The 25,605-nt window shown below is 29.0% G+C and overlaps 1 protein-coding gene across 3 annotated transcripts in view; it reads left to right on the forward strand.

Moving 5' to 3' along the window:
- Window positions 1–5,035: 5,035 nt before the first annotated feature.
- The window catches only part of LOC129963152 (cyclin-dependent kinase 16-like), a 70,850-nt gene continuing 50,280 nt past the window's right edge, over window positions 5,036–25,605 (forward strand). For 2 of the 3 annotated variants that reach the window (XM_056077261.1, XM_056077263.1), the window contains exons 1-4: window positions 5,036–5,129; window positions 10,612–10,881; window positions 13,265–13,363; window positions 17,871–17,951. In XM_056077261.1, the coding sequence (XP_055933236.1) occupies window positions 10,734–10,881; window positions 13,265–13,363; window positions 17,871–17,951 (328 nt within the window). In that variant the 5' untranslated portion in view covers window positions 5,036–5,129; window positions 10,612–10,733. Of the gene's footprint in view, window positions 5,142–10,611; window positions 10,882–13,264; window positions 13,364–17,870; window positions 17,952–25,605 lie in introns of all 3 variants that reach the window. The other variant, XM_056077262.1, reaches the window with a different exon arrangement.

Genomic DNA, 25,605 nt, shown 5'->3' on the forward strand with positions numbered 1-25,605 from the left:
CCCATCGACAAGCACACGATCAGTTGCAGCTGAATTGGGTATGCGGCGCGAAATGGTGTGGAAAGTCATACGGGCTAAAAACATGTACCCCTTCCACTTGCAGAAAGTCCAACTCCTATGCGATGACGATTTCCCACGTCAGATGGAGTTCGCACGTTGGATGCTTGGTGCCACACAGGAAGGTGCACTCTTTCCTGTAAGAATCTTATTCTCAGATGAAGCCGGTTTTACTAGAGAAGGCGTCTTCAACACGCACAATGCACATACTTGGTCATCCGAAAATCCCCATATCACTATCTCGTCGAACGTGCAACACAAATTTAGTATTAACATCTGGGCAGGATTTCTCGGAGATCATCTGTTGGGACCATATCTTATGCTTGAACGCCTCAGTGGCGCAAAGTACCTTGTTTTCTTGCAGCACGTCCTTCTAGCCATTACACGCCAGAACATGTGGTTAATGCATGATTGTGCTCCAGCGCATTTTTCAATTTCTGTGCGTAACTACCTAGATGATACATATCCTGGGTGGTGGATTGGATGCGGCGGACCTATTGATTGGCCCCCACGTTCCTCGAACCTCAATCCTTTGGATTTCTTCTTCTGGGGCCAAATGAAATCTCTTGCTTATCAAACACCTTTGGATACAGTGGAAGATCTTTTAGAGCGGATCGACGTCGCTGATGGAGAAATCGCAAGCACACCTGGTATGTTTGAGCACGTCCGGTGGTCCTTTAAACATCGGCGTCGGTTGTATAATGAACTTCGGGGCCCCAACATTGAGCAATTTTTAAAAACATTTCTCATCGTCTCTTTTCTTATGTAAAAATGTCTGTGCTGTACATGTATGCTGCATCTGTATTCCACCAAAATAATTTTCACCGTCGTTTGCGACTTTATATTTCTTTGGAAATTCTTATCGCCTTGATGCCTACTATCACTCCTCAGAATTTTTCGGTAGAATATTGATATATTTTCTGTAAACATCGGTGCCGATGTTGCAGCGATGTTTCCTGGAAAACATTTTAGTTTTTTCTGAGTATCTTAAAATCTCCTCAGTTTTCCCACTACAGACTTATATAAAATTAAAGAGTATAAAATTCCTTATATTTTCAAGCTTTTATTTTTCTTAAAGTTTTAATATTTTTGTAGATAAGGGTCCTAAACTACTTTTTTGTTTTCAATAATTTACGACCCCCTAGTTCATCAAATCGGCATGTTGAAAAATAGTCTTTAAGAATGTGCTTTCACTTTTAAAAAAATTCATAGTTGAAATACCATTTGTTATTTTTTTATTAATTTTTTACAGTTTCCAATAGTTCAACTCGCTACATTTTTGCGAATTTCACCTCCTAAACGTCGTTTGGGTCCTCATGTTGTTCGGGGATTCTTTATCCTCTTGATACCTATTATCACCTCTCTGAATTTGTCGGTCGAATTCGGCAACACCCTGTATATATATATATATATATATATATATATATATATATAATTTAGGAATTTTCTGAATATTACTGCTTTTGGAATTTTTTTATCTGTTTTTTCTCTTGGCATTTCCAATCATGCTTATTTTTCCTACGTTTTATCTGATTCTTATCATTTTCATTATCTCTTCTTTCCTTTTTTAAGGAGAAAAATTTATGATCTCATCTGCAATGCAAATAAATTGCCACCAGCTTAGAAATTGAGGTCCTTCCCCAAGTTTCGTGTCATGAACCTACTGAAAAAGTCATGAAAAATCGCCATTGCCAATATTCTAATTTCTTAGTTCCCTTGTACGATGGCAATAAAGTAAATGAATTGTCATGTTCAAAAGTTAAATATTATATTTTTATATAAGAGAAAATTATAATCGCCGGTATTTAATGGAATTTTAAAAGTGTTTTGCTTCGAACTACAACAGTAAACAAATATAAATTGAATTATTCTATATTATTGAATTATAACTAGATGACGCATATATAATCTGTCAACTTGCAATTTTATGAAATACCTGAAATTGCAATTAAAGGTTAAAATTGAATCTATTAGAAATTTTACCTCGTCCACCAGCTTTAGCAACAACATCAGGGATTATTTCAGAATCATCATTTTCATAGGAATCTTGATTTAGGCCAATTGGAGCAACAGCAAGTTGAATCCTTCTACTTCCATCCTTTTGCTGAAAAATGGATAGTAATTTTTCTGAGCTATTGATTTATAATTAATAAAATCTCTGGAATGAGTCTCAATTTATCCACATCTTTCTTTCTTGCTATTCTTACTTTGACGACTCTTGAATGTCTATCTGCTGTAGGAAGGATTTCAGTTACAATTCTTAATAGACAGTGAAGGCTTTTCGAATCAGTTTCAAGGAGAATTACTTCTCCAACATTTAAAGATTTCTCTCAGTTGTGACTTTTATACACTAACATTGCTAATTATTCTTTGAGAAAACTCATTCTTAAACCATGCCGTAGTTTTAGTCTTAAAAAAAATTTTATATTTAGGTTTTTATTGCAATTTTATCTAAATCTGTTGCATTAGTGCTAGGAATGCTTAGCAAGAAACAAACAGTTGTTAATGGTTTTAAACTTTCTCACTTCTTCAGTATATGCGAGTGACATTGAGTTTATCGTGGCTTCATAGACGCTGTGGTGGTAACTTCATAAGCTAGATAACAACCACCGGAAAGGAGTGTGCACTTCTGTCTAGTGGCTTTGCTACTCGACTATGAACGCTAGCGTTACAAGTTCCCACCCCAACCTTGCACAACGTAAATACCAGTTTCCACTTCTTCATACTTAATACTCTTTCACAATAACATTAATTTAGCATGCTGATCTTCTTCATCATATAGCAGTTGAAATTCCATTCAATTTTCTTAATATCGGAAGAGGGAATTATCTTCTCACAATATAAATTCTTCAAAACATTATTTGAATCAAGATTTTTCATTCCACACTTTTTCCACTATAATAACTGAAAGAATTCTCTATCTCTTGAATTCAGGTTGATTTGTAAAAAGTATTTTTTTAAAATGTTTGATGTTATGCCAATAGCATTTTTGAGAAATTAAATTATTAGATTTGGTACTAATTCTAAATTTAAATCTTTTTCTAGAAAATTATTTAAGCAATTTCCTTTTGAGACCTTACCAAAGCACCGAAAACTTGGCAAATTTTTGTAATTGTATCACCAGTTTTTATTACAAGATGATGTGATAAATTGTATCTTTTATTCTCTCTTTATCTGCCATTCAGTGATTCCATCATGAATCCACACATTAAACATATTTTTGTATTCTCTTAAATGTTCCGATAAAATAAGGTTCTTTTAGTTCACATTAAGCGTTCCGTAACTAATTCTTTGCCTATTTCTAACTCTGGATGTCGGCTTTTCCACAGGAAACATATTTCATGTCTTTTGTCTTCTTTCCATTCAATAGTTTTAAGGAAAAAAATATGAACACAAAACAAAAAGTCAACATTTCGGTAACCTCATATCACTGAATTTCTACAAGATATCCTATACCGGTGATATTTGGATTCGGTAATTCCATTCCAAAACTAAACTGGTAACATAGATAATACTTTCTAAAAAATTTAAACATTTGTTTGTTTACTTTGAATTGTTCATCCACGTTTTGTCTTAATAGCTACTGAATTATTACTAATAAGGCCAATTGACCCAGATATAATGAGCTACGGTAATCTGTTTATTAATGAACACATTTTGGGGATTTCTTCTCCCGTCTCATTTAACTGTATAATTTTATTTTTCTTTCTGCGATAAGTATCAGGATCTTGCTCATGTGAAATAGCACCAGATATTCTATTTTTATTTAAAACGGAAATGTTGTGCCTTGAATCTTGAACACAAGCTTTGCAATGTATTGTTGTTTATTCTATTGACCCCCTCCTCCATCTCAAAGTCTATGACTCAACATTTATTGATCTACTGGTTCCAATTCCAGCTTATTCACAATATCTATTCTTAAGAATTCACCAGTGGTGAACAATCCTTGGATCTGTCTTTATTGATGATTTTCACCAATAGCATTAATAATAACGTAGACGAATTTCCTGGTAATACTAAAACCTTTGCACTTAATTCATGTGATTTATCTTATTTTGTTTGATTTATGTTTGGAACTCATAATACTAAGATATTTTTTCTTGTATATAATGCACTTTAAATAGGTCCAGCAAATCTTCGAATTATGGTCTGATTTCAAATAGACAAAGCACGTGCCTTTCTTCTTCAATATTTCTCTTTTTTCCTCCAGTGACATATCGGTGTTTTTCATTATATTTACTTTCTTAATTTTTTTCTTTGTAATATTGTTGTCAAATTACTTTTATTGCTGCTTTACAGCATAGGAACTATATAAAGGTACTGGCAAGCGATGGAGAGAATCACACGCAGATATTAAAACGAAACGGTCGCCAAATACAATCGAAATTGGAAAGATGTCTCTTAAATTCAACAAATACACTACTTAGTTTTGGTGAAGCGTATCGTCACCTTCGATGGATATGATCTATCTACCTGAGGTGAAGCACGTATTCCATTTGAGGGTCTTGCTTCCCCTCCCCCTCCCAGTATCTTTAATTATTATCTTTAAAAAAACTTGAATTATTATTGTCTCTTTCCGGTATTTTTCCATATATCTTTTTAATATACTGTTACATCTGACGCTATAGATAAAATTAGAAATTATAGTAGTTTTATTATCTGGAAAGATTCATACTCCCCCCCCCCTTTAAAAATACCCTTGATTTATTTACTTGGAAAATATCCTGGACTCAGACTTCAAGAGAGAGTGTGAGTTGTCGTAAACAATGCAGTTGCTATGGTAACAGAATTTCTTTTTTTGAGTTTTGATGGTATTTTAAGATTATCAAATACATTTTGATAATCCGCTATGTGATCTAGTATTGAAATGAAAAGTATTTATTCCATTAAATTTTCAAAGAAACATTCCTAAAAGTTATTTTAAAAAAACAATTTTGATTTTCCCGCGAAATTTATATAATATATTCAACAGATGGGTGCGAGTTGCACGATGGGAAAGTTGGAGAGGTGACAATTTGCTGGGCGGGTTACGTTGTTGGTCAACATGAATATCCGAAAGTGTGGATTTCCAGGTACTTGCCTCTGTACGAATACTTATAAAATATATTATTTTGTGCATTTTAATTCTTTTTCGATCCCCTTTTAAAATATATTATATATCATTTGTTTCGTATACCATCTGGAATAAAGCAAATATTCCACTTTAATCAGTAGTATTTATTTTTATTATTCCATATCTAATTTCGCATATTTTTTTCATTTTAATTACTCAGAATTGCGCTTCAACTTCATGAAATTTTGTTATTCAGTTTCCTTGCATTATTAATTTAATAATAAATCATGTAATTCTGCCAAATATACCATACAGAATTTTTTGTTTACTTCTTGAAAGACATCACTGCATTTTGTTCTTAAACACATTCAATTTATTTTATTTGCTTTTTGTAATAAATTACAGCTATTACTTAATATATTATGAAATAATTTCCCTTAATATGAATTTTTATTGAGAAGACTTGGCTTAAATTCTTTTAATGGATCATTTTAACTATTACAACATAGTTGTTACTTTCTCTTCAGATTAAAAAAAAAAAAAATGCCATTTAAAAAAGTATTATCTAGATGAAGTTCAAAATCAGAAGCTTAATACAATTCTATTTAAATTATTTTAATACCAGAACTTTTTTTGTGCAGATGAGCGTAAAAAATTAAAAATATATAAATGTATCCCAAGAATTTGAATTCTGTAGGAAATCTGGATCTATTAAAAGTTTTATTATCTATTTGTGTGTATGAAATGGCTCAAAAACACAAGCTAGTGAGATAAATTTGCTATATAATTCTTATTCTAAAGTACTTGATATGAGCCATTTTCAATTCATTCAATAAAAAGGAATTGGTCCAAAATATATGAAGATGATGATATGATGAAGTAAAAGGGAGAACACTGCTGCTTATTAATGTATTGTTCTTAATTCTCTTTTTATTCTTAATTATTTATGCTACAATTTTTCCATAGATTTTGACACTGATAAGTAAATTAGCCTATGTTTTAATCCCTTGTATAGTTAAATGTTATGTTTTATTTAATATGTTTTTCTGTTTCACATTTTGTTATGGTATAGTTGCACAGTTTATTTTTTCGAAATAACATATATTAAACAATTTTTCATTAAAAGTATTCTTTCATTATTACTTCTTTTTCATAAGTTAGCAATATTTGCCTCTTAAATCATTTGTCTCATTAAGAAGAAATTTGTTAAAAGGTACACTGTGAGTGAATACTGCCTTTGCTGATATATTCGGAATGAATCTGAAGTAGTGTAATAAATATTTAAAGAACAAAAGAGAGAGAGAAATATATAGAGAAATAAATTTATATAGGTAGCACATATGAACTGTGCATATACAAATGCAAGAACTAGTGTAAAATTTGCATTTCATTAGCATCAAAATGTAACATCATTGAATATCGTACAGTAGAAAAATGAATATCCTTCTGATCTATTTCCAAATCTATCTAGTAAACACGACTTCACCTATTATTATTACCTAACTCCTTCTTCCTTTTGCCAATTTGAAAGCCAGAAGAAAGCTGCAAAAATATTATTATTAGTGCAAAAGAATTATGCAAAGAAATGAGACATTTTTAGGAAAGAATTTAAATGCATTTCACTCTCATTCAACTAGATTTTTAGATTCTTGGAATAAATTTCAGAGAGTACCTTTAAACTCAAAAAAGGGGAGGGGGTTGGACAAATAGTTATAAAACAACAGAAGTGAGTACATGTCTCAAAAAGCTAATGGATCAACCAGTTCAGTTCAATAAGCATTGTCATTAACATTGTATATATATTTTTACTAGAATTCAAAAATATGATCAGCAATATTATATGATGAATATATTATATATAAATCAATATTATGTGATTTTCACATGTATTTCATAAAATAGAACTGAACATGGTTTTTAAAATTGCATATGAATGAGCCGTTAAGGTTTTGCTGAATAAGAAAATCATGACTGGATTAATTGGAAGATTTTAATAAACTTTTGAAATGTTTATTTTTACTAATCCGTCTTTATTTTAATGACTATCAAATTTCCTACAAACATAGAAATAGCTTTATTCTTTATTATGTTGAAATTATTCTCTGCAATAAAAAATGTGTTAGCAATATTGATGGTTTTTTTAAGCACTAGTTATTGGAAAAAAATTTTTAAAGTCCATTGTATATTGTTTTAGTATAAATTATAGAATTCATGTGTGTGTGAATATTGTATATTTAAAAACAGCAATGGTGCTTATATGAGCACTTTAAATATATTTTAATAATTTTCTTTATATAAATTCTTTATAAATAACAATTGATTATTATTTCTAGAATTTTCCATTAAAATGATAAATTGATATTTAATACATTAATTACTTTTTATCATTTCTCTTCCACATCCAGATATTTTTTCTACACTCATTAGTGCCATTCTTAGTTCAGTGTTGTACACATATATATGTATATAATTCCAAGCTTTGAATAAAAGTATTTTTTAGTTTATGTTGTGCTTGAGAGAAATAGCTTTCAAAAATGATTCACTGGGTTGTTTTTGCTTTGAAATAACTTTAAAGTTCAAATGGAAAAAGAAAAAAAAAAAAATTCAGCTTCTTATTTTGGTATGAAATTGAGGCATAGGAAGAAGATATTTAAATGTGGAGTTAAAGGTATTTAAAGAGAAAAAATCTGTAGAAGGTTTTCCTTTATTATTTCTTTGTAAATTAAACCTTATAAAACAATGTGTTAAAGTATTAAAAGAAAAGGGAAATGTTTCATATATCTTTGTGAACTATTTATGAACCTATGCAATGTGAAATTGAATGGAAGAATTTCTGTAGGACATGACATAGGAAAATGAAGAAGAATGAAGATTTTGACTGAAAATGGGTGATGAAAATAATGAGATAAAAGCTTGAAATTTTTTCAAGAGACTAATAATTAGTTTTCTTGTAAATTAAAGTGACTCAATTTAAAAATCTAATGTAGAATAAATGTTAATATTTTTTCCAGATGTTAGAAGGTAATATGAGCATCAGATTCTTATTCACATCTGAACTATCATTCTGAAAATTGAGATGCAACGAGTATGGAGCAAGGTAAAAGATTTCACCGAAACCTTTAGTAAATGGAAATGCAATATTAGGGAAAGAGAAATATCAGTATTATTGTCCAGTTGTGGGTTGTTGAAAAGTGATAATCCCAGAATGTTTACTAAAAGAAAGACATAAAAGTTTTGACAAAATTTATTCTGTTAGTAGTTGATTTTCTTCATAAGTTTATTTATAATTTTAATTATAGTAGAGTTAAGTATAAATGCAAAACACATATTTATGAGATGGTAATAAAAAAGTATCAAAATATTTTGAGATATTTCTTCAGAATGTGAATTTGTCTAATGAAAAATCTTTTGCAGTGTAAAAGAACCATATTTTATTTTTGAAATAAGTACTGAAAATTATATAATTTTTTTTTATCATAATTAACCAAATTTCAAAAAGTTTTTTTGCAGAGATGTGTAATGAATAGCATTTGCAGCATATTGAAGTAATATTGAAAGGATTTATTTAAAAAGAAATGAATGACAATAGCTATCAAATTGAGAATTTAAGTTTGTTATTGTTATAGCTATAGATGATTCCTAAATCAAAAAAAAAAAAAAAAAAAAAAAAAAAGAATACTGGAAAATAAATGTATTTTAATATTATCTTTTGAATTAATTATTTTTATTTTAAAAGCAATGGTACTAGTACAATACTTCATTTCATATATCAAGTGTTTTTTTTTTATATAAAATGTTTTGTAAAAAGTAGTTGCTTTTTTTGTTGGTATTTTTACATAAAATGTATTGCATTAGCTTCAGTTCATCCTACATAGGTCCTATTTTTCTTGAAGATTTTAGAAAGGAAGTATTCATATTATATGCATAGAATTGTTCCCTTTACATTTAACTGCCCATAATATCTTAATCTTTTCTAAGATGTCCAATTTATTTAATAAATTATGTTATTTGCAACTCAATTAGATATGTAAAGTGCTCAGATTTCAGAAATCATCTAATGGACTGTAAAAGCAATTATTTGCTCCATAGAGAAATGCCACACTAGATTTTAAATGAGTAGTAATTATTTAAAAAGTATTAATTTTATTTCTATAACATACGGAGAGCATTCATGAGCATTGCAAGTGTTTTAAGAGAATGGTATTTGTGGATATAAAGAAAGGGGAGTGGAATCTACATTTTTGCATACATATACAGAAAATATAATATTTGCTATTTTTAAATTTTTCTATTGAACATGATTTATTTTGAAGTCCAAACTGATGATTTTGTTTATTTTTTGATATCCAAGTCTGTTGGGGAAAATATCCAAGCTTAAGCTACAAAATATCCAATGTTTAATTGCCAGTGAATATCAAAGTTGCTGGGAAAGTTTCTATCTCAATTTAGAAACTACTGATAGAATGGGAACAATACATGCTTTTTATTTACTTGAATCTTCCTTCACTTCCTTTAAATAGAGAAAATTATATATCTTTCATTTACTTGATTCTTCTTTCACCTCCTTTTTAGGGAAAAACATAGAGGAAAAATCCTTTCTGTTTAGAAATAATTTTATGTATTCATGTAAAACAATGACTGTTGAATTTTAACAATAACTTTAGTTCATCTTTGCTTTTCTATATATTATGACTTGTTTGTGTAGCATTGGTTAGTTATATTTAAACATCATTTATTGACTTGCCATTAGTGAATTATTATTTTTACTCCTATTAATTTTTTTGTGAAAGTGTAGAATTTTTTAACAATATACTTGTGAATATTTATTTCATTCATTGTGAATACACTAAAGGATTCAAGTCTCCCAAAAATAAAAGTAAAGCAGAATATTTGTGATGCTCTTAAGTTACTTGTAAGTTATAAATGCCAATAAAGCCCTATGTTGTACTTTCCATAAATTTAAGAAATATGAAGAGTTTTGAAAATTTTCATTTTTTTTCTTGTGCCCAAACATTTGTTGAAAGAGGATTCATCACTATTTAAAATTTTGAATTGAGAAATTTATGTGGACGATATTTTGTGTTTCACAATATGTAATCTATGATAAATAAAGCAGACAGAATCCATTCCTTATATATTGCTACAAAATTGTGATTGTTAGCAACATCAGTCCATTCAAAATATTGCCTTTTTTGATGAAATTCAGATGGCAAAACAAATGGAAAATATGAAAGAAAGCTTTATCTCTTAATGGAAAAAGAAATTGTTGAAATTGAATATAAAGCTAATTCACATGCTCGAGAACCCAAAAATATTTCCCAATATCTAATGGGTTGGGAAAGGTTATTAGTAAAAAATTGAATTTATTTAATGTGAAATAATTGAATTTGTTTTATTTCTAAAGGTGCTTAAAAAATACTTATGAAATGATTATTTTTTAAAATATAAAATTAGTCTATGCACCTTGGATTTAGAAACTATTTCCCTTTCTTTTGTTTCAGATATTATTATTTCCAGAAGATTGAACCTGCCATCATCTATGTTATAAATTGCTCGATTAACCACGTCCACTCAAGTGCCTTTGACATTCCAGCCCAGTCAGTCTGCTCAAATTAAAGCTTGGATGCTCTTTAAAAAGGGATGCAAGCCAGTTATGAACCGCTTTCGTCGACGCATGTCTCTCTCATTTCAATCGCAAAATAGTGACAATGGTTTGTCTGATCTAGCTGAAAGTCTTTCAATACAAGAGAATGGTGATATTAATAAGAGGGGTAAGATTTTATTGGAATTTATTAATTTAATATAGTCCTTTGCATCTCATGTTTATCATGTATTTAAACATATTTCCATACTTTTATATGTATGCAAACTAAACTAGCCATTATGAAGGAAAAAAGTATAAATAGTTTGCATTGTTATAATGAAAATCTATAAAATATGTCCAGTTAAATTGGAAGAAATAATATTTAGAAAGAATAAGATAGCTGCTGCATGAGATGAAATGTATTTCATATCCATTGTTGGTCAATGCCATTTGTACTTTAGAGACCATTCTTAAATTTTCAATTAATTTGATGCTTTTTTTTTATTTTATAAAAAATATATTAAATATATTAAAACTAAGAAAGTAAATTTGTATGTGCAAAAGTAATTTTTTACTGTTAACTTCTTTTTATTACTTGCATTGAAACAAAATATCAACTATAATTATTCATATTTTTATATCTATTAAAACATTCAAAGTATTAAATAATACTCATTTTTATAATTATGTTACAAAAATTAGCTTATTCCTTCCTAAGAGCATTAAAACCATCATTATAAATTGATAAAATTTTTGGTTAGAGTGATATTATTTTTATGTCTTGTCATATCTGTTATAAAAAACATATTCTTTTCTAGCTTAAAAAAAAATACTTGCTTGCATACAAATCTTAATTGTCTGTTTTCTATTTTTTTGTGTCACAAGGAACAGATGATAAAAAGTAAAAATGAAATCAGAAAATTAACTTGTGAAAATTTTTAATTTGCTATGTCTATCACAATTAATTTTCTTACATTCATTTTAATATTTATTTATTTTTTTCATTATTAATGGTTGCAACATTTTGTACAATTTTAGTAAACACATCTCAACTTAACTCAAAAGTCAGGAAAACAAAGGATAAAAGCAGTAGATGAAGCTGCTGTGTGAAACAAAAATCACGCTTCTTTGATTTATTAGAGAAACAGTTTAAATATTTCTTGTAGCATGTTTATGCAAAATACACACCGTCTTTATAAATTTAAAACAAAATTTGAACTATAAAAAATAAATTCAGGCTAATTTTAGTGTTAAAAGTATTCTAACACTTATCAGAATAAAATTCAATCTGCATGTTGGCATAAAGCATTTTCTACATTGTATGTTACTATGGTCTGTTATGCCATTATTATTGATGTTAGTTCTGAATTTTATATTGTGATCTTTGATTATAATCACAAGTATGCTGCAATTCTATTTAATAAATTAATTTTAGGAAAATTTTCAGAAAAACATCCAAAGTTAAAAGTGCAACAAATAGAATTTCAATCAGATAGAATTTTGCAACACTTTAAACAAAGATATATAATTTTCGCAATGACTCTAAATTATATATCATAGCCTGGCATTCCTCAACTATATCTCATAGCAAAGGCTGTATTGATGGTAAAACACATCACTCAATAAGTCTCCGATCTAACAGAGAAAAACAATTTTTTTTTTTTTTTTTAGAAATTCCACTTTATTCATTAATATACTCTCCTTCAAGAGTAATACATTCATTCCCATGTTCTTGCAACTTTTTGATGCCCTTTATGTAAAACGATTTGTCTTAATAGGCCACAGTTTTATAGGCTCTCTAAATAGGCCACAGTTTTGGCAACCACTTCATCATTTGAGCCAAATTTTTTCCCCTGGAGCATCTTTTTCATGTCTGCAAAAAGCCAGTAATCTCTGGGGGCCAAATCTGGGAAGTACGGTAGGTGGGGAAGCAGGTCAAAGTGTAATTCATCCAATTTAACCATTGTTTTCATCGACTTGTGACACAGGGCATTGTCCTGTTGAAACCGCACATGAACAAGATTCCATGCGTATCCCAAAATACAGATGCCATAATTTTGCCAGCCAACTTTTGAGTTTTTGGTCGCTTTGGACGACTTTCACCGGCTGATGTCCACTTAGCTGACTTATTAAGTGATGTGTTAAATAAAATGTTCTATTTTAGAAGTCAGTTAAGACAGGAAAACTGTTCCAAGAATATTGCTTAAATTTTCAAATGATGAGAACAAAATCTGCACAGATATAAATATTCTGTATGAATAATAATAATAAAAAGCATACAGAAAATGTAAAAGCAAAATTGGTTGAGATATAGATTATTAATGGTCTAGAAATGAAAATAATGCCTGGAATAAGAAAAGCACACTGCTTTCACTCTTTTGCATTTGGTTAAAATAATTCTATTATTTTAACCTAATCTATTTCTTAAAATATTAAGCTATCAAAAAGCATTTTGAAAAGAAGGAAATGATTGTAAAATTGAACAGATCTTTTAAAATACGAATGGAGTTTATTGTAGCCATTTAGTTTGTTTTTAAGGAAATAATTTTTATTATTCTTTTTTCCTTTAGAGCCCTCCCACTTGGGGCTCCTGGGCCGAGCCACACGTCGGTTGTCTTTCTCAACATCCAGAATAATGGATATTCATAGCAATAATTCCACAGTGCCTGGTGAGTGTACTTTTTTTATGTTGACTTATTTTTTCTGAGGCAGTAAGCATCTGAGTATAATTTTCAGAGTTCCATTAAAACTATGAGAACCTTGCACTTTATTGTTTAAATATAATTTACTGAACTTTTAACTGCTTGTCATATATATTTCTGAATCTAGATATTATTAAAAAAAGAAAGACTTAATAATCTAGTATGAGAGAATGAAAAAATAAATCAATAAAACCTCAACAGATAGAAAGTTAAAATGACAGTTTTTGAGTGCTCATCACTTAGCTGTTAGTATTTGCATAGTTGGGTTCCTTTTAATAAAAATCCCACTCTTTAGCTAATAAGAATAATTTGTTGAATAACATATATCTGTGGGTTTTTTTTCCAAAATAATAAAATGGTTACATTTTTTTTTCTTTTCTTCTTAATATATGTTTTGTCATAAGCTATTGCATGAAAGGCATTTTTCCATGTTTCTTTTTTGTGTTGGAATTAAGTTCTAAGTATAATATATCTCAAGGTTTCTTGTTATTAACAGGAATTTTAACATAGAAGAATTTAAATAATTGTATATTTCTTATTCATTGTAGAAAATATAAACAGTCAAACTTGTATCGATTAACATCAAAATAGAAATTATCATTATTCTTTTGTTATCAATCATATTCAATTTTTTACTAAAATATTCTGTGCATGGATAGAAATGTAATATGTTTTCACTTTAGATCATACTGAAATGAAAAAAAAAAATATATATATTATGATAGTTAAGAAATTAAATTTTTGCTTTCAAAAATTGCATTTTCATGTTTGTAAACATCAAAAGGCACCCAGAAACTATTAGCTAATGTCAAGAATTCAATAAAAAAATGGCTCACATCTTGAGAGAACTGAAAGACAGAAAATGAAAATATCCAGAAACCTCAATAAAATTATGTTATATGTTTGTCATAAAGTCAAGTGGATCAGTGTGCAAGGGGGAACACTATCTCTTCTCCATGATAGTGGAATTTCGTGAAGTTGTTTTTTCTTTTTTCGTCTTATGATAGAAGGGAATTGCAGGCTTATGAATTAGCTGACTACTACAAATTGGCCAAAACAAAACAAAGCAAAAAATCCTAATTTTTAAATAAATCCTTAGAAAGGTATACTGAAATGTAAATGATAGTTGATTGTAAATCAAAATAAATAAGCAGATAATAATTCCCTTGTACCACACATGGGCTCACACTCACATGTGCACACATACAAATTTGTTTGGGTCCCAAGGTATTTGCCTACACTCTCTGTTTGATAGTATGTCTTTGCATTTCAGGGACAAAGCATTTGAATCATCATCTAGGGATATGAGGATTTGCACCTTATTTCTCATATTGAATTATAATGTTCTAATCATATAATATTGCTAATCATATGGCTACTTATTTAGAACATGTGGTGTTAATATTGCTTTTTTTAAAAAAAAAATTCTTTTCATACTTTTTATATTTTAAGTCATTTCTAAAACTTCAATTAATATTATATATTGATCAATTTATTTCTTCTTGGCACTTTCGTTTATTTATCTCTACATTTTGTTTCATTCTTATCATTTTCATTCAATGTCTTTCTTTCTTCTGTCCTCTTTTTTTAATTAATTAGAAAAAGAATTGCAAACAAGTCTCTTAGCAGGTTTCAAATTTGAGTTTCAAGTCTGTCCGCCACTGATTTGCATACTTTAATTTGGCTTGCTATTGTTATGGTTGACATTTTGAAAATTAGTTAATTATTCGTTTTTCATATATGAGATAATTGACTTTGTATTTAAACTTTTACTTCGATTATATTATGTTTGTGTGACTCTTAAGTCACAGATGGAATAAAAAATTTTATGAAATAAAGTTGTGATTGATCCTGGATATAGATTTATCTTTATATGATGGTAAAATTACATGAGGAATTCACCTTTTCATTCCTTCTGATTTGTGTGGCAAAATAGAATAAATAATCTTCACCATGGTACAGATTTCAAAATTTTTTATTTCTTATGAATTCTTATGACTTTTATAAAAATTACATTCATTGTTACATGATCAATGATTGTCTGATTTCCACTGTTTTTCATATTCGGGAATACACAGTGCCGTACCATAGATTCTCTATGGCGCAAAACCCCTATACAGTACCCCAACAACAATATTTCTACCGATTTTGTTTAATTTATTGCACATGATGGTTCATGATATTTAGAATATCTATTATTTTTATAATTTACAAACATAGCTAACCAATTAATTTACTGCATGTTTATTGTGCTAGTACAATCTATATTTATAAAATGCTAATGTACATGGCACTGAAATCATTCTCATTACATACTAGCTTATTACATACTTCTTATTACATCTTTGTCGACCAACTAGTTTGACTGGAGGATTGCTTTCTAAAATGTTCAATTAAATATTTATCTATCTTGGTTAATTAATAGCTTCTGCAACAAAATATTTTTAAGTTTCATATTTCAATATTCACTTAACTCATATTATTACAGAAACATTACAGTATTTAGTTCATTGTGCTATATATCTCAAATTTAATATCAGCTGCCATAAGATTTAAATTTAAATTTGTATTTCAAATAGAAGAGGTAAAACTTCAATTTATAAGAATTTTTTTGTTGAAATATATTTTTTAAAAATATGACTACAGAAAATTGAATCCTTCAACAATGTAATCTTATGTGTTCCACAGAATATTTTTTTTATAATTTATGCAATATTTCAAAAAAATTGCTAAATAAATTTTTTTTGATTAATTATAAAATTCAGTTTAACATTAAAAATGATATAAATGTGGTAAATAATATTTTATTTCAATCAGTAAATACAGCACACTCCCGATTATCCCCGGAATTGGGTGGCGCGGCCGCCGCGGATAACAAAAATCGCGGATAATCCGAAAACCGCTAAAAACGGGTATAACAAAAGAGAAAACAGTCATTCCAACTTTGAAAAATCGTTTTATGTACAAAAAAACGTAAAATAAACAGCAGGAAATGTTTAACTAAAGCTTACTATTTTAGTATATCACTCAAAACTTACCTAAAACGCATTTTGTTAATGAAAACAGAAAATGCTTTGTACTTACCGAGACGCGTCAAGGATACTCAGAAAAATTAATACATATGTACTGTTTTAATACTGTAATGTATTATGTAATTACAAAAGCATAACTGTAAAACTACAACTTTTTTAAGAAATCAGTCAAAAAAAAAAAAAAAAAAAAACTTTGTGCGGCAGGCGCGGATAATCCGCCCGCGGATAATCGGGAGTCTACTGTATACTTCTGAAAACAATGATGAAGTCATTTTTTTTACAGTTTTTCGATCCTATAAATTGTATTCAGTAAAATTAACTGGACAATCTATTGTTTCAACCTTATGCTTTATGTTACCTTATTGTTTCATGTATGCTTTATATAAAACTGAATTAGTAATATAGTCATTTTAAAATGTCAAAGAAAATATTTCATATTTATTAGATTTCTTACAAACTATGCTGAACATTACACTTTCCAAGATTTAATTTGCAGTAAGAGTTAGTTTAATTTGAGTTTTTGTCAATGTGATGATAAAAGCTAAATTTTTCGCACTTATAACACAAAACGTGCATTCATCTAATAATCAGCGTTGGGGAAACCACACATTGATAGGCTATTTTCTTTAAGACAATGGATAGAAAGATCTAAAATAATGTATTTTTATACTGCTATTAAACTTTTAAAAGAATCAGTTTTAGTGACTGATTTAATTGATTGCAATGCAACTCTTTTTATTTAAAATATTAGTGTCTCAAAAATATTTTGTTAAATATGATTCGTAAGGCAGAGATAAGATTCATAAGGCGATCTATGTAAAAATTTAAAATCTGTAAGTCATCAGAGTATTTATTGACTCAAATTACATTTAAATACAATTTATTTCATCAGATCATTTGTTAGTAGATATAAATCTATTACTATAAATCTAGCTGTTGCACCCTTATTAAATTGTATAACCTGTATATATTAAACCATGTTTGTCACAAATAAAATGGAATTATTGAATTAATAATATAAATATTGTAAAATATTACAAAAAACTTTTTTCTCATTTATGTTTAATATTTATTTAATTTTATATAGATATGTGTTGAAAATTACACATTTCTAGGTTTAATTTGCAGTAACAGTTAACTTATTTTTTAATTTGAGCTTTTATCAATGTGATGACAATACCTTGATGAAAGCCAATTTTTTCTCCAGCACGCGAAATGTGCTAGTGTAGATTAAAATTTTACTTTTATTTTGTGAAATAAATTATTGAAAAATAATGTTAAAATATTACTTTAAAAGTTCATTAAACATAAAAACTTGGTATCATTAAAAAGACAATTTTTAAACTCTGATTTGATGTAAAAATCGGTTTTATATGATGATATTATCTTAATCCCGGGAAACAATTGCATGATATTATTTAATAAGCTTTTTCTCCTTTTAGACGCCTCCCGCACCCCTCGTCACAGCGTCTCTCTCCACTTCCGGGACCTGATACGATCCAAAAAGAAGAGAAGAAACTCGAGTAAGTGGATTCTAAAAGTATTTTATGCTCTGGGATGAGATGAAGCAAATGGGCCTGATTGTGTGATAAATTACCTGCACGACGGCTCACTTCTCATTCTATTAAACAGTGTGCACACTTTGTCAATATTACAATATCTTTATATTGGCAGGACTTGTCACGATGAGAACAAAGTTAATTATGAAAATGTATTTAGAAATATATTTATTCTATTTGGATCATGTTGTAATTAATTTTACTTTAAAATAATTGCTTTGAGAAATTTCAACAGCATCTCTTCTGCCTTAAATACTTTTTAAGTTAGAAAGTATTTACAGCAGAAGCATACATTCAATTTAGTTCTATTCTGTCCTCTTTGTTTTTTTTTAGGTATGTTTTATTGCATAATTTTTGGTTGCTCCATCTGTAGTGTCGGTGCACTCTCCCTCAATTTGGGCAGTTTTGCTTAGGATTAATGTGATGTGATTTTTGATTTTACTGCCAGGCCTACCGCCTTAAAATGAAATATAATAATAGAAATGCATTTGATATTTTGAATGGACCAAACAGAGATCAAGAGAAGCTCTTCTTAACTGTGCACCAAGTAGAGTCAGGTGTTATTGAGGTGTGTTTTGGATGCATTAGTAACAATAATAAAATTATCAGAAAAGAAATTCCGCATGCATTCATTAAAATATTTATTAATTTCAATCAAAGGTAGATTTTTATATTGAAATTTAAAATCTGTAAGAAAAATGTTGAAATGTTTACAATTAGTCGATGGGATTTCAAGCAAAGTGATAATTTGACTGGAAGATATGTTTAAATTCTTGAGAATAAACAAAATGGATTTTTTTTGGTACTTAATTAAATTTCCCGATTATTATGGAAGTGCTCTGTTAGAAATGGGGAATGTAAACCCTCAACTATTTGCTTAATGAAAAATTGAAAAGCCAGTCGCTTGATTTTTTTTCAGAAAGAATTTTCTGAGAAGCGATTTCAGGATTACAATATTCGGGGTCCATTTTGGGAGACCTAGAGCAATTTTCAGAGCTGTTGTTTGAATAGTGTCGCATGCTTTAAACTAAGGCTCAGAAAACTTGTTGATAACGATGCAACCATACGCTGAAAATGCTGTTATTTGTGATATTCATCTTTAGTTCTGGCCCATGTCTTTATGCAAATATATTGAGACTTTTTATCTTTTTAAGTGCATGATTTTTGAGATTTTTGAGGATTACTAAGTTTCGATTCTTTTTAGAAAAGTGTATACCAAGAAATTTAATCATTTCATTCCATTTTAAAGGATATCCTGCGTAAGAAACACGTGGATAAATTGCGGGTTTTTTTTTTTTTGGTTTTTTTTCTGGGACAATTCAGATGTTGCACTTTTCTCTGGATTAATTTCTAATTTCCAGTAATTGCACAACTTGTATGTGTTTTACAGTGTGTTTTGAATTTTTTTGATAATGATTTCTTACGAATGATGACTACAGAAAACAAAGATATCATCCACAAAGAGAATGCAGTCAGCCCCTTCCTCCATGGTTTCATAGAAGTCATGCATAAAGATGATGAATAAAATTTATTAATTTTATTCGTATTTTATTACGAATTTAAAAATAAGACTGACAATATGGACAGAATCATATACACTTTTGATATCAAGATTTACACCAACGAATCCCGCCCCCCTCGAGTTTCTGTTATTTTTGCCTGAATATTGTAAATAGCAGTTTGGTTATCAATGAAGGGTATGAAACCACGTAGTCTATTGTGAAGCTTTTTGTTACAAGTTAAATAATAAGTAATGCGTTGAATTATGATACGTTCAAAAACTGCAAAAAACTGAGGTTATAGCGATGGTCCGATAGGAAGAAACTTTTGTTTTGCCTTAGTTTGGCTTCGGAATCTAAATAATTACAGCGTGTTTCCATTGTTTCGGGATGTCAAGCCGAATCGGATTGGTTTTGAAATAATTTCCAAGTAATTTGAAGGTGATCGTTATTGAGATTTTTGAACCAGATGACTGGGATGTTGTCAGCTCCAGAAGTAGAGTTTTTAGTTTTAGAGATTGCTTTTTGTAAGTTCCCAAATTTCGAATTTGCTATTGAGGGAGGAATTTATTCCAGAGAAATCCAAGTCAATAGGTTCAATATTTGTATTTTGACTAGAAAACCTATTTGCAAATAATTCACTTTGATGTGCTGGATCGCAAATATGACGATTGTTTTGTATAATAATGTTATTATGTTTAGATTTCGGATTTGTGTGTTTCAAAAGTTTATTTAGAATTAAAAAAAAAACATTTTTGGATTACGAGATATTGTGCAAATTTTTCCCCAATTTTCTCTGTTCGTCTTTTTAGCGTGAAAACGAAACCGACTTGCAAATACTTTTGTGTTTTATCCAATTTGTCACAGAAATATTTCTGATTGCTTTTTTCGAAAGAACTTATTGAGCTTTTCATGATTATGCCAAGAAAGATTCCACCAAAGACGATAAGTCTCATCTCACAATAGTTTAAAGGGTTATTATCTCAATTGCATAGCTGGGTTATTATCTTAATTGCATTCATCGTTATTTCTTCTATAGAACATCAGTTGGCATTATTAAAAACTTTATGTGCTTGTTGTGTAATCCTCGATCAATTAATTGTTTCTAAATTGCGACTGGCACTTCCTATTACCGACCAGGCAACAACTATAGCGTTGTGATCACTATCGAAAGTTGAATCCATTACATAGCAAGAGGTTTGATTATGAATATCATATGAACAGAGAGTACGTTCTAAGATAGATTGTGCTTGGGAATAGTTGTATTAAGAATTATGTAGTGCTAATAAATTAGCTAATTAACGAAGTTGTTACTCAGAGCTGATGAACGAGATGCTTGCCCAAAGAATGTAGTGCAAATTAGATGAAAGTAGGTAGGGACAAAGAATCAAAGAAGTGTTTTATTTTATCAGTATCAAAACCTTGTAAAGCATATAAATTAATAATGTTTAATTTGGTATTTTAGAATTATACTGTGACTGCCAAAGTTCCGAATTCAAGCTTTCTCTTATATCGTTGGGAATTATTCTGCTGGACATATTAGCAGAGATGCTTTTAAGAAGATCACCACCCGGTCTATTTTGTCTATGTGTAAGGGAAAAAATTCTGTTCCTAAAGGAAAAGATTTCTGTTTCGGAAAGAAACGTCTCTTGAAAAACCCAAAAAGGTGAAACAGAAAATGGAGGAATTGTAAGCTCAGGGCTTTTTCTTCTTAATTCACTTACAATTCCATTGCAGAAAGGTGATAAAAAAAAAGACAGTTAAAAAATTATTAGAAACTGAGCCCACTTGAGATTTTGAAAATGGATTTAAAAACCAGGGAGTTCGTAAATTTAAACCTAAAACTTGAAAAAGAGGGAAAACAATCCTCCGTTTAGGAAAACGAAAAGCAAAAACGCGAGCAAGAAAGAAAAACGAGCAAAAAACATCCAAAAAGAGTACAATTTTTATGCCAAACTTGTACTACCTGTATCCCAATGCACTGAAATGCCCTTAGGTTGATACACACTTTTCGTTGCTTTTTTCCCCCCCTTCTTCCTGGGGAATTTTTTAATTCTCCTTGATTAAAAATGATAGCAACATTTTGCAGTAACTTTTTAAACAGTTTTTTTTTTTTTTCGAAAAATTTCTGTAAGCATATTTGTTTGCTGTTCTAATTTCTCCTTGATATTTTTAACTACAACCAACTTGAATTTTTTGGTTTGCAGTTAACTCAACATCACTCACAGACATATTAGTTTTGACTGCATTGGAATAATTTAATTTTGAAGATTGTTGGAAGAGTCATCTAAACCTCTCCAGTTGTTAAGTTGTTTCGACACTTAAATTCTAGCTTTTGTTGTTTTGGCGAATTACGAATTTTAAATTTTTACACTGACCTTCGGTTCTGTGTGTCATCTTATCTATATCTATTTATTTCTTCAGTACTTATAATAAAGATGAATGTGTGTGTCTGTTGGCATTCTTCAGTCCAGATCGTTTGATTTACGTGTAGGGCTGTGCCGATTTTCGATTTATCGGAAAAAAAAAAAAAATCGATTTTCCGATTTCAATTTTTAAAAAATTAATATTATGAGCATGAATAATGGTTCACGATGAATTGCGGTATAATAAATCGATATTCACAATTAATGTGCGTTTTGTTTACCGGTTAGTGTAAATTTTTGTTGCTCTTCATTCTTTTTTATCTTCATACGTAATTTTTGATAATTTTTCTGTAAATACTGTGATATTCTATTTAATTTATATTAATGATTTATGAATGATGAATTTATATTAATTATGAAAATTAATGGCATATCTTTCTTTTATTTTATCATGATCAGGACCTTTTCTAAAATTTTTAATGTATTACTTCAATCGTCCGTAAATATCATCATCCATCCATAAATTTATCCACCATAATATTTGTTATTAATGTTTTGCTTATTTCGGAATTACTATTTTTCGTCTCTTTATGTGTTTTGAAATAGTTAATTGAATGATTAATTTTCGTTATTTAAATTAAATCTTCCAATAATACTATTAAAATAAGAATAGAAAATTTATGTAATTCATGTACAGAATTAATTTTCCAAAACATCAGATTTCGAATTCAAGATTTATTGGAACCACTTAATTTTACTTATTAAAGATATTATTATGTCATCCCCCCTTTTTTTATGAAGAATGAAAGAAACTGGTTTTTTAAGTCAGCAATAAAAGAGTAAAATTTTAAAAATTATTATAATGAAAAAATGCAATATTATAAATTGTAACATTCAGACATTACTTTGAAACTGACACACTTTGTTAAAAGGGTTTAAACACAATTATTATCTAACTATTTTTATTCAGAAGAGCACGAATATTTTTATTTTGTGAATTGAAGTTTATTTAGAATCATTCTGATCAATCAGTATGTTAAGAGATGCTATTTATAACTTAAAATAACTATAAATAAATAATATCACGATATACAGAAAAATATCGATATGTGTTGGACGATATATCGCGGTGATGAAGTTCGATCATCGCCCAGCCCTACTTTTCAGCGACTTAAATTACATTTACGAATGACTAATTCTTTAATGATTTTTTTCAAATCTAATTTATAACAATTCCTTTTTTTTCCGTTGAAGCATTAAATCTATATTATTGTTTAACTACATGTGCCACTCGTACCTTTATTAATGTTGACTTTTTTCCTTCAGACATTTTCAGTTTTGATTTTATTTCTTTGTACCTTATAAATATGCGAATGCAAGCAGTTTCATTTAAACAGTTTTTTAAAAATCTTTATAGTTTGACTTAATTTTGTCTTATATTTTAGTACATTCATTTGGCATGTGATATGCTTTTTTGTTTGTTTAGGTTCAATGAATAAGATTTTATTTTATAAGTTTGAAAGGTTTTATTAAATTCTTATGTATTTAACCGTGTCATTTTTGAAAATTATATTTTTTAAAAACATGTCACAGGGCATTTTCTTGTAGCTTTTGCAAATTGCGGAATTTCAGTCTATTTTTAACTGGAATTGAAAATCAGTTTGTCCGAACCTTGCATGATTCAATATCCCTTGACGGAATCGGACGAAATTGACACCCATGCTCCTTAGCATCTGTAAAGAAAGATTTAACACGTTATTATATAGTTACTAAGCCCTTCTACAGGGAATGGCCTATTAAAATGGGAGTAGAATAATTTCACTTCAAAATATATCATTGCAAAAAAGAAGGGAAAAAAAAAAGGGTTTTCACATTATTCTAAATTTTTTTATGGGAAAAGTACTTCCTATATGCAAAAATTTAGTTTCCATACTTTCTTGAAAAAATATTTGTCTATATGAAGAAAATAAGAGATATTAATAGAAAATCTCCATTTCGTTGACTTAAAAAGCTATTTACTGAACATAAAAAGTTTAATTGACAGCTTTTAAAACGCACGCACGCGCGCGCGCGCGCGCGCACACACACACACACACTGATGTCTCTTAATCTAATTTAAATTCTAATTAATTTCCTAATTTTTATCCTATCTTCATGAGAATTTATAGGAAATAGTTTGTGCCGAAAAGTGAATTTATATGCAATTAATTTTTTAGTGTAATCAGAAGTAAAACATAGGGTTTTTTTTTTTTTTTGAAAAGTTCAAAATTCTTTGAGTACTATAAATATTCAAGTGCGTTTCTGATGTTGAAATGTTCCTTTTTATATTTTTGAAAAAGTAGCATGTCTACCCGTCACGAATGGTTTTCATTAAACTCTCATAGAACTTATTCACGCAAGCTCTTACGTCATCGATCATCTTCGTCTTTAGCTTACTAGCAGAGTAAAAAGATATTAATTAAATCTAATTTAATTGGCCTTTGAATTTCGTGATTGATATAGATGTATGTATTATCTTAGTAAAACGCAGCATTATAATCGTTCAACATCAATTGTAAAAAAGTTGCAGGCTTAAAGAGTAATTTTTCTCTTGGCTAATCGTTTTAGGTTCTTTTTGTCTCTTTAGACTGTTTAATTAGAAGTACCATTCACTGCATTTGTGTAAAAAATTTTGATGCTCTTTATTACTTTCATACAGTAATCGTGGCATCTGCTTTTGCAGCTCTGGGTGCAAGTGCACATTGTAAAATTTTGATTCTATTAGTAGTTTTAAAATGGTGAAATTATTTCTAAGCTAACTAGTTTTAATTTTTATTCATTTTTAAATTTCAAAGAATTCTTATTTAATTTATCTTCATGTTAAACATGTTTCACGCTTTTCGTTTAACGCACACGTAAGAGTGGAATAGTGCAAAATGAACGGTAATATAATGTCATGTGATGCGTATTATATGTGCTCCATCCATATGATTTTTTAATCATTTTCATGATAGAAAGGGATGTAATATTGGATAGGGAAACAGAATAACTTGTAATCAGATGACGTTTGTCGTGTGACTGAACACATCAAGTGAATTGTCAAATCTTAAAAAAAGTGGCAGTATTAAAATTCGCAGGCCTGAAAGAAGTCTTGCAGAACCATTTTTGATATCATTTCCAATTCTTAAAAAGGTTTAAGTTAAATTTGTTGCAGAACTCTTTTAAATTAAGTTTATTTATCATTAAATAGTATTACGCCCGATTTTTAAATAAATTTTCTAATAATTAAAATATTTTTAGTGTATAGAAAAAAGAAAAATTTATTTTAGTGGCCATCGACCTAGTTTAGTGAATTGTACATAAAAGCGCGAAGTGAATTCATAAAAGAAAAGTTTCCTCTTCTGGCATTTAAATTTGAAATGTCTTCTTATTTATCTAATCAATTGCTGAAAAGATTTTTTTTTCTTCTTAAATGCTTTGGAAAAAATTCTTCCATTAAAATACTGCCTTATGATACTAGTTTTATTTTATAAGCTAATCCCGCAGAACAGCTTTAGAAAATCGTTAGTAAAAAGAGGATTTTCTTAATATTTTGTACGTTTACGTTGATGTATTAAAAACAGCACGTTTGAAGAAACGGATTTTTGATTTTATTCCCCGCTTGTTTTCCATGATTATAAGTCTGTAGACTTGAAGGAAGGCGCTTATTATAATAGTGATTCAGAAGGAGAATCCTGGTTTCCTTTAAGAAATAAAATAAGCGTGCTTACCATT

Source organism: Argiope bruennichi, chromosome 3, assembly GCF_947563725.1.
Source record: "Argiope bruennichi chromosome 3, qqArgBrue1.1, whole genome shotgun sequence".
NCBI classification, from domain to species: domain Eukaryota; kingdom Metazoa; phylum Arthropoda; class Arachnida; order Araneae; family Araneidae; genus Argiope; species Argiope bruennichi.